Source organism: Squalius cephalus (assembly GCF_949319135.1).
Source record: "Squalius cephalus genome assembly, chromosome: 12".
Lineage (NCBI taxonomy): Eukaryota > Metazoa > Chordata > Actinopteri > Cypriniformes > Leuciscidae > Squalius > Squalius cephalus.
In genome coordinates this window covers 37,471,858-37,482,049 of record NC_137133.1, presented here as the reverse complement: position 1 = coordinate 37,482,049, position 10,192 = coordinate 37,471,858, and the positions used below count along the sequence as shown (strand labels likewise).

General features: G+C 36.1%; 1 protein-coding gene across 2 annotated transcripts; it reads right to left on the bottom strand.

Annotated features, from left to right (window-relative positions):
• Window positions 1-445: 445 nt before the first annotated feature.
• On the bottom strand, window positions 446-9,410 carry irf4l (interferon regulatory factor 4 like). 2 transcript variants are annotated; one of them, XM_079889449.1, is made up of 8 exons: window positions 9,175-9,410; window positions 7,911-8,097; window positions 7,238-7,323; window positions 7,004-7,121; window positions 6,672-6,779; window positions 5,410-5,733; window positions 1,235-1,341; window positions 446-1,154 (listed from the first exon to the last, which is right to left on the bottom strand). In XM_079889449.1, exons 1-8 carry the CDS (start codon window positions 9,346-9,348, stop codon window positions 984-986), a joined length of 1,275 nt encoding a protein of 424 aa, XP_079745575.1. In that variant the 5' UTR covers window positions 9,349-9,410; the 3' UTR covers window positions 446-983. The 2 variants fall into 2 exon arrangements, with proteins under 2 accessions (XP_079745575.1, XP_079745576.1); XM_079889450.1 differs by having other exon boundaries at window positions 7,004-7,109.
• Between the last annotated feature and the right edge of the window lie 782 nt (window positions 9,411-10,192).

Here is a 10,192-nt window from a genome sequence, read left to right as displayed (position 1 = left end):
TGAACGAAAGTCTTACGGGGTTGAACAACATGAGGACGAGTAATTACTGACAGAATTCTCATTTTTGGGTGAACGAACCCTTTAACTAACCGTGATCATTCCAAAACCGTATTAAGTGGTCCATGTAGGAAAAAAACAAGTTTACAAGTGTTTCACTCTAAAAAGTGTTTCTGATTTCAAACACTGTCCAGTTGTGTATGGTAGTCAGTGAATGTCATATTTATTGTGCATTTCTGTGTGAACCAAATAAATGCAATAAATAAAGAATTAAATGACTCATGCTTTGTTCATTTAAGGGGCAATTAATGTTCAAATTTATAATATTTAATACTTGCATAAATGGACACAGGATTCAATCTGTATGCCATAAAGAAATGACAATATACTCAAGCAAACTGCTGATGGAAGAAACACTTTACAACAACCGAAGAAATAACAAGAACGATGAATGTTTTACAGCATTATTAACATACATTGGTTCATTGTTTAACGAACTGTAAAGTTATGATGGTGTTCCTGAAATCACATATGTTTTTTATTGTACTGTAGGTGTGCCGTTTACTGTATACTGTGTAATAAGCAGTGTGTGGATATTACATTCACATAATAACACAGAAAAACATACATTAATTTAATACGATTTTGTCCCTGAGATGCTGTTAAATCAGTTTTCCAACAGTGCAAGCAGAGAAAACAACAAACAAAGCACAAAAATATGAACATTATTAATTAGACAGACAGCCACAGAAATATTATTATTATTATTATATATAATACTATAGTTATTTATTTAGTATTTTGTTTTGGAAGACCTGTAAAATGTTGTGACACACTTTGTATTAATGCATTAAATTGCTACGTGGCTCTGCCACCGTAAACATGATGTTTTTGGGTCATTAATATTAACTGACAATTAAAAATTGGTGTATTTTACTTTGTTAAAACTTAGTTAAATCTAGAAACGTCTTGTAACTCCTGCGGGGTCACTCTTGTATGAAGTTCCCATGCGTCTGGTGTCCGTTGATGGCAGGGAAATCTTGATGTGTGTAAAGCTGCTCAGGGGTCAGAGGTGAAAGTTCATAGGCGCTTCTCATGTAATTGATGCCGCCCTGCTGGAGGAGGAGCATCATCTGCCGGGCGAACAGCGGCTCCACCTGTAGGACAACACAAGAGAGCTGTGTTTGGTCGTGTGGAGGTCAACATGTGTGTGGATGGAGAGGTCAAAGGTCACTACCTGAACGGTCAGGGGTCTCTTGTCTGCGGAGGGGTCACAGCTCTCGAAGAAAAGCTGCACGTGGAAACGTGGAGGAGGACGTGCGTGCAGGAAATATCCCTGGAGTTCTGAATGAGTGAGTGAATATTGTATTAAAAGTCATCATGAAATCAAAATTGGCAATTCTTCTTTTTTTTTGTGGAATATTGTAGTATTTATTATGAATGATTTTGTCCATAAAATTCATGCATTCTTGTAATCTTGAATCAAATAACTTCCTCTTGCAGCAACATCTCTTCTCTGATGACGAGGGCAGGGCTATAACCTGTCACTCACATGAGATCCACCAATAGCAAACCACAACCATCCAATAAATTCCCCACAGACACAATCAAGCCCCGCCCACATTTGTTCTTGTTTCAGAAGCCATTTCACTCGGATATACGTCACTATAGGAGATTAAAGACTAGCAACTTCTGTTTCATTCTGACTTGCTATTCTGACATTACGCTATTCTGACTTGTTTTTCACAATTGCGAGTTTAAATCACGCTATTCTGACTTTCACAATTGCGAGTTTAAATCACGCTATTCTGACTTGTTTTTCACAATTGCGAGTTTAAATCACGCTATTCTGACTTGTTTTCACAATTGCGAGTTTATATCACGCTATTCTGACTTGTTTTTCACAATTGCGAGTTTAAATCACGCTATTCTGACTTGTTTTCACAATTGCGAGTTTATATCACGCTATTCTGACTTGTTTTTCACAATTGCGAGTTTAAATCACGCTATTCTGACTTGTTTTCACAATTGCGAGTTTAAATCATGCTATTCTGACTTGTTTTCACAATTGCGAGTTTATATCACGCTATTATGACTTGTTTTTCACAATTGCGAGTTTATATCACGCTATTCTGACTTGTTTTTCACAATTGCGAGTTTATATCACGCTATTCTGACTTGTTTTCACAATTGCGAGTTTATATCACGCTATTCTGACTTGTTTTTCACAATTGCGAGTTTAAATCACGCTATTCTGACTTGTTTTCACAATTGCGAGTTTAAATCACGCTATTCTGACTTGTTTTCACAATTGCGAGTTTATATCACGCTATTATGACTTGTTTTTCACAATTGCGAGTTTATATCACGCTATTCTGACTTGTTTTTCACAATTGCGAGTTTATATCACGCTATTCTGACTTGTTTTTCACAATTGCGAGTTTAAATCACGCTATTCTGACTTGTTTTCACAATTGCGAGTTTAAATCATGCTATTCTGACTTGTTTTCACAATTGCGAGTTTATATCACGCTATTATGACTTGTTTTTCACAATTGCGAGTTTATATCACGCTATTCTGACTTGTTTTTCACAATTGCGAGTTTATATCACGCTATTCTGACTTGTTTTCACAATTGCGAGTTTAAATCATGCTATTCTGACTTGTTTTCACAATTGCGAGTTTAAATCACGCTATTCTGACTTGTTTTCACAATTGCGAGTTTATATCACGCTATTCTGACTTGTTTTTCACAATTGCGAGTTTAAATCACGCTATTCTGACTTGTTTTCACAATTGCGAGTTTATATCACGCTATTCTGACTTGTTTTTCACAATTGCGAGTTTAAATCACGCTATTCTGACTTGTTTTCACAATTGCGAGTTTAAATCATGCTATTCTGACTTGTTTTCACAATTGCGAGTTTATATCACGCTATTATGACTTGTTTTTCACAATTGCGAGTTTATATCACGCTATTCTGACTTGTTTTTCACAATTGCGAGTTTATATCACGCTATTCTGACTTGTTTTTCACAATTGCGAGTTTAAATCACGCTATTCTGACTTGTTTTCACAATTGCGAGTTTAAATCATGCTATTCTGACTTGTTTTCACAATTGCGAGTTTATATCACGCTATTATGACTTGTTTTTCACAATTGCGAGTTTATATCACGCTATTCTGACTTGTTTTTCACAATTGCGAGTTTATATCACGCTATTCTGACTTGTTTTCACAATTGCGAGTTTAAATCATGCTATTCTGACTTGTTTTCACAATTGCGAGTTTATATCACGCTATTCTGACTTGTTTTTCACAATTGCGAGTTTAAATCACGCTATTCTGACTTGTTTTCACAATTGCGAGTTTAAATCACGCTATTCTGACTTGTTTTTCACAATTGCGAGTTTAAATCACGCTATTCTGACTTGTTTTCACAATTGCGAGTTTATATCACGCTATTCTGACTTGTTTTCACAATTGCGAGTTTATATCACGCTATTCTGACTTGTTTTTCACAATTGCGAGTTTAAATCACGCTATTCTGACTTGTTTTCACAATTGCGAGTTTAAATCATGCTATTCTGACTTGTTTTCACAATTGCGAGTTTATATCACGCTATTATGACTTGTTTTTCACAATTGCGAGTTTATATCACGCTATTCTGACTTGTTTTTCACAATTGCGAGTTTATATCACGCTATTCTGACTTGTTTTCACAATTGCGAGTTTAAATCATGCTATTCTGACTTGTTTTCACAATTGCGAGTTTATATCACGCTATTCTGACTTGTTTTTCACAATTGCGAGTTTAAATCACGCTATTCTGACTTGTTTTCACAATTGCGAGTTTAAATCACGCTATTCTGACTTGTTTTTCACAATTGCGAGTTTAAATCACGCTATTCTGACTTGTTTTCACAATTGCGAGTTTAAATCACGCTATTCTGACTTGTTTTCACAATTGCGAGTTTATATCACGCTATTCTGACTTGTTTTCACAATTGCGAGTTTAAATCACGCTATTCTGACTTGTTTTCACAATTGCGAGTTTATATCACGCTATTCTGACTTGTTTTCACAATTGCGAGTTTATATCACGCTATTCTGACTTGTTTTCACAATTGCGAGTTTATATCACGCTATTCTGACTTGTTTTCACAATTGCGAGTTTAAATCACGCTATTCTGACTTGTTTTTCACAATTGCGAGTTTATATCACGCTATTCTGACTTGTTTTCACAATTGCGAGTTTAAATCATGCTATTCTGACTTGTTTTCACAATTGCGAGTTTATATCATGCTATTCTGACTTGTTTTCACAATTGCGAGTTTAAATCATGCTATTCTGACTTGTTTTCACAATTGCGAGTTTAAATCACGCTATTCTGACTTTCACAATTGCAAGTTTATATCACGCTATTCTGACTTGTTTTTCACAATTGCGATTTTAAATCACGCTATTCTGACTTTTTCACAATTGTGAGTTTAAATCACGCTATTCTGACTTTCACAATTGCAAGTTTATATCACGCTATTCTGACTTTCACAATTGCGAGTTTATATCACGCTATTCTGACTTGTTTTTCACAATTGCGAGTTTATATCACGCTATTCTGACTTGTTTTTCACAATTGCGAGTTTAAATCACGCTATTCTGACTTGTTTTTCACAATTGCGATTTTAAATCACGCTATTCTGACTTTTTCACAATTGTGAGTTTAAATCACGCTATTCTGACTTTCACAATTGCAAGTTTATATCACGCTATTCTGACTTGTTTTTCACAATTGCAAGTTTATATCACGCTATTCTGACTTGTTTTTCACAATTGCGATTTTAAATCACGCTATTCTGACTTTTTCACAATTGTGAGTTTAAATCACGCTATTCTGACTTGTTTTTCACAATTGTGAGTTTAAATCACGCTATTCTGACTTTCACAATTGCAAGTTTATATCACGTTATTCTGACTTGTTTTTCACAATTGCAAGTTTATATCACGCTATTCTGACTTGTTTTTCACAATTGCGAGTTTAAATCACACTATTCTGACTTGTTTTTCACAATTGCGAGTTTAAATCGCTATTCTGACTTTTCAAAATTGCGAGTTTATATCACGCTATTCTGACTTGTTTTCACAATTGCGAGTTTATATCATGATATTCTGACTTTATAACTCGCAATTTGCGACTTTATATCTCACAATTCTGACTTTTTTTCTCACAATTGTGAATTTATATCACGCAAAATATATAAAGATAAAAAGTCAGAATAGCGATATATAAATGAGATTGAGTCTCTTCTGCAGCCGGTCTCTAGTGGCCAGCCGATGAATTACAGTTTAAGTCACTTCAGTGTTGGATTAAAGTGAGAGACTTGAGGTTCCCGCTTGGTTCTTCTAACCTGTGAGGAAGATCTGTGTGTCCAGGACTTTGCTGGTCTGCTCTCTCTCTAGCTGACAGAGTTTGTCGCTCAGGTGTGTTTGTGTCCCGTCGCAGTACACCTGGCTCTGGCAGAAGCAGCGGGCGTACAGGCCGTCGGGCGTCATCCAGAGCAGAACGCCTCCGTCCAGCGCTCCTCGCTCCGTCTGAGGAAGAGGAACCAGCTCGGGGCCGCCGGGGCTCCAGCTGTCAGGGGGAGGGGCCAGTCGACAGCCCTCGACGCTCGTCACAGTGACGTCAGCGAACAGAGTCTCGCCGCTGAACACCGTCACGTGCAGACGCGGGTCTGGGAGACATTCAGAGACCAGAGAGAACACGTGACCAAACAATGGAAAACAAAAATCATTGCATTTGTAGGTTGTTGCTAGGCTGTTGCTAGGTGGTTACTAGGTGGTTGCTAAGATGGTCTTAGTGGTTACTGAGGCATTTGTAGGTAGTTGCTAAGCTGTTACTAAGATGATCTAAGTGGTTACTGGGGCATTTGTAGGTTGTTGCTAGGCTGTTGCTAAGGTGTTCAAAGTGGTTACTGGGGCATTTGTAGGTTGTTGCTAGGCTGTTGCTAAGGTGTTCAAAGTGGTTACTGGGGCATTTGTAGGTTGTTGCTAGGCTGTTGCTAGGGTGTTGCTAAGATCATGTTCTCACTGGTTACTGGGACATTTGTAGGTAGTTGCTAGGCTGTTGCTAGGGTGTTGCGAAGATGTTCTAAGTGGTTACTGGGGCATTTGTAGGCGGTTGCTAGACAGTTGCTGGGTGGTTGCTAATTGTTCTAAGTGGTTACTGGGGCATTTGTAGGTTGTTGCTAGGCTGTTGGTAGGTGGTTGCTAAGATGTTCTAAGTGGTTACTGGGGCATTTGTAGGTTGTTGCTAGGCTGTTGTTAGGGTGTTGCGAAGATGTTCTAAGTGGTTACTGGGTAATTTGTTGGTAGTTGCTAGGTGGTTGCTAAGATGTTCCAAGTGGTTATTGGGGCATTTGTAGTTAGTTGCTAGACAGTTACTAAGATATTCTAAGTGGTTACTGGGGCATTTGTAGGTTGTTGCTAGGCTGTTGCTAGGTGGTTGCAAAGATGTTCTAAGTGGTTACTGGGTAATTTGTTGGTAGTTGCTAGGTGGTTGCTACGATGTTCCAAGTGGTTACTGGGGCATTTGTAGTTAGTTGCTAGGTGGTTGCTAGGTGGTTTTTAGGGTGTTTTAAGTGTTTTTAGGCTGTTGCTAGGGAGTGTATACCTGACAGTGCCATGGCCTCTGCTGATCTCATGCTGGTCTCTAGGGTGAACGGTGACGGAGGCGAGTCAAATGTGTTACAGCTGTAGAAAGATCCACTTATCTGGTACCCTGGACACACACAAACACATTCTCTTCACTTTAAATGACAATATATTTAATAAACAAATGACCACACACACACACATAGAGTAATTACTAGTGTCCCAGTGTGAGTTCTGGCTGAAGTGAGCATCTGACAGTGAGTTCTGATCACACACACACACACACACACACACACACACACAAAAAGACACACACACACACACACACATACACACACATAGAGTAATTACCAGAGTCCCAGCGTGAGTTCTGGCTGAAGTGAGCGTCTGACAGTGAGTTCTGCTCACACAGGAAGTCCCTCCAGCTTCGGTCAGCAACAGACAGGTAGTTGCAAACCTGTTCAGAGACCTGTTAGTACAATCATACATTCATTCTCATCTCTCATCTATATTATCATAGCCAGATATTACTTTAGAGTTTAATTTAGTTGTAGTCTGCAAGAAACTCGTTTAGGCTAGTGTTACCTGACTCTCCACAGGCTGATATGAGGGAAAAAACGGGAAGTTATGGTGACCTAGGCTTGTGGAAACTTTCTCATATGATTTTGGTCCTGAAATGGAGGAGAAATGAGTTTTAATTCAATGTAATTTCATTTTTTCTTAATTAGTTTATATATATATATATATATATATATATACTTTCTCATTTGTAGGCGGTTGCTAAGATATTCTAAGTGGTTACTGGGGCATTTGTAGGTAGTACATACATATATATATAATTTCTATTTTTTATATTTATTTATATATTATTTTCATGTACATTTTTAATTAAACATGTATATAAATATTTTGAAATTATATATATAATTTTTATTTCATATATATACATTATATATATATACATACATATATATATATATATATATATATATATATATATATATATATATATATATATATATATATATATATATATAATTGCATTTTTTTAATTACATGTATATATATTTTTAGAAATGTCTTTTGTTGTCTTTCTCTGTCTTTTGTTGTTTGATTAACATTAATGAAAACTTTATTTTGGCAGCCCTAATATATATGTTGTTATTATTTCATATTTAATGTGATATTTATGTGTGTCTATAGGGCATATAGAGACCCAAATGGATGTATATTCAAGCGTGTGTGTGTGAGTGTGTACCTCTTTTGGTTCCCTCAGGAATGACTCGGTAAACTTTGAACGGTTCTGACACGTCCAGCTGACTCCGGCCCACGAGCTCCTCGAAGTCACAGCTCTTGTTCAGCGCGCACCTGAGACGCGTTTTCCAGGTGGGAGGATCCGCTTTATCTATTCCCTCACGATACTTCCCCTTAAACAGAGCCCAGGCCTGATCCAACAAACCAGGAACAAGTTATATAATGCTGAACAGATCTAATTTGCATGTGCATATACAGCATTATATTATATGTAGGCTATATGTTATTGCATATACAGCATGTTTAGACACTTAACCCTTTGGTGCTCTTCGGTCAATTAAAACATTTTTTTTTTTTTTTTTTTTTTTTTTTAACTTCATCGGAATGGTACGAAATTTGGTACAGGTGTTGGCATTTGTTATGTGAACACACAAAAAAATCATGAACATGATTGGAAAAGTAAAAGTTAAATGATCCTGTAAAAAATAGTCCCACTTGAGCTCCTCGCGGTCTAAAACGAGCGCATTGGAAATGAATGGAGACGAGTTTCCTCTAGTGGAAGCGTTTGGTACTGCAGCCGAACACAATCTTGTTTAGATTTATGGCTTTGATTTTCTCACCGTTTTAGAGTAAACGTGATTTTGAAAATATAGATTTCATATAAAAATTGAAAATAGCATTTTTGTGCTTTTTTTATAAAAATAAGCGTAAAATTCTTTAACTTTTTTTAAGTTCACCTTTTAAAACTTTTTTTCCTTTGGCAATAATCTGCCAAGTGTCGTCTCTAAAAAGAGATCAAACTTCAGTCTGTCGCTCTAAAGCATTCAAAATTTACGAATATTTACGAAATATTAAAAAAGTGAATAAACGAATTATAAATACAGCGTAAATATAATGTAGTACCATAAAATCCCCTAAAAATAAAAATTATTAAAAAATAAAAAAAATCATCAAACTAAAATATTGTACATTACTTTCATTGAAATAAAAAAAAAAAATCTGTAATTTTTGACCGCTACGAGAAGAGCACCAGACCATGAATGTCGTTGCATTATAAAATGTAAAATATCAAAACAAGTGGTAGGCTACTTAAAAAAAAATAAAAAAAATAAAACAAACAAAAAAAACACACTTTGTGATCAAAACCTTTGATAAAAAAGACATTTCACACATTTATAAGCATGCATATTTTATTGTTTTGTTGCTTGCAAATACAATTATTGTAATTAATTCATTTTTAAATGTACCTATAATATGCGTAACATCACCTTGAAGAGCGCCGCGTCCTCGTCCCGGTTATAGTCCTGCTTCCCTGCGTGTTTCCACGGGATCCTGAAGGTGCTTCGCTCTCGATCCTCCCACACTAACCCGGGATATTTCCCAGAATCCACCTGTTCAATCAGCCACTGACGCAGCTTCCCGTTCCCACAACTTCCCGACATCCTCAGCTGTGTATATCGAAATGTGGGAACATGAAGTAAACAGTGCGATCTGATGTGTTCAGCAGAGGCTGAGGAGGATTTGGTTTTGATAACTCGTGCAGTTCAGTTTTGAGATGCAGTCATTTGCCTGTTTTTGGGTGGAGACTCACGATTCTCCACAGATGTGAAGCCTAGAGTCATCAGTTCCCCACACCAGTTCACTTGTACTTGGTATTTTAGGCTTGTTTTCCAGTACAAATATCTAAACATTCTTAAATCAAGATTTGTTTACTTGAAAAGCAATATGCCTGAAGATATTAAGTCTCGCTAAATGATAAATGTATCATAAATCGGTGAGTTTGCATGAGCTTAAAATAAACGGGGTCAGAAAAATCACCTTCATTTAGAAAAACAAGAGAAAACAAGATTTATTTTTCTGAACCTATTGGCATGTGTTTGTTCTTGCTTTTCCATTAAACTAATTTCATTTTGATGTATTTTTCTGAAGATTTTTTTTTTTAAAATTTTGCTTCTCCAGTAAATGTATCTTGATTTAAGAATGTTTATATTTGCAATGGAAAACAATAGAAATTGTATAGTTTAAACCTCATTTTTTTGCATTACTGAATATGAAATAACATTAATTAGCTTTATGTCACTATCAATCCAAAACCCCTGAAGATATTAAGTCTCTCTAAATGAAAAATGTTTCATAAATCGGTGAGTTTGCATGTGTTTAAAATAAACGTGGTCAGAAAAATCACCTTCATTCAAAGAGAATATTGGCATGTGTTTGTTCTTGCTTTGCAATTAAACTAATTTCATTTTGATGTATTTTTCTGGAAAATAAAATAATTTTGCTTCT

Coding starts and splice junctions, on each gene's coding strand:
- irf4l (XM_079889449.1), bottom strand. CDS start 9,348: ATGTCGGGAAGTTGTGGGAACGGGAAGCTGCGTCAGTGGCTGATTGAA. Junction 7,324..7,910: donor TCCTGAGGGAACCAAAAGAG/GTACACACTCAC, acceptor CCTCCATTTCAG/GACCAAAATCATATGAGAAA. Junction 1,342..5,409: donor CACACAGATCTTCCTCACAG/GTTAGAAGAACC, acceptor TCACTCATTCAG/AACTCCAGGGATATTTCCTG.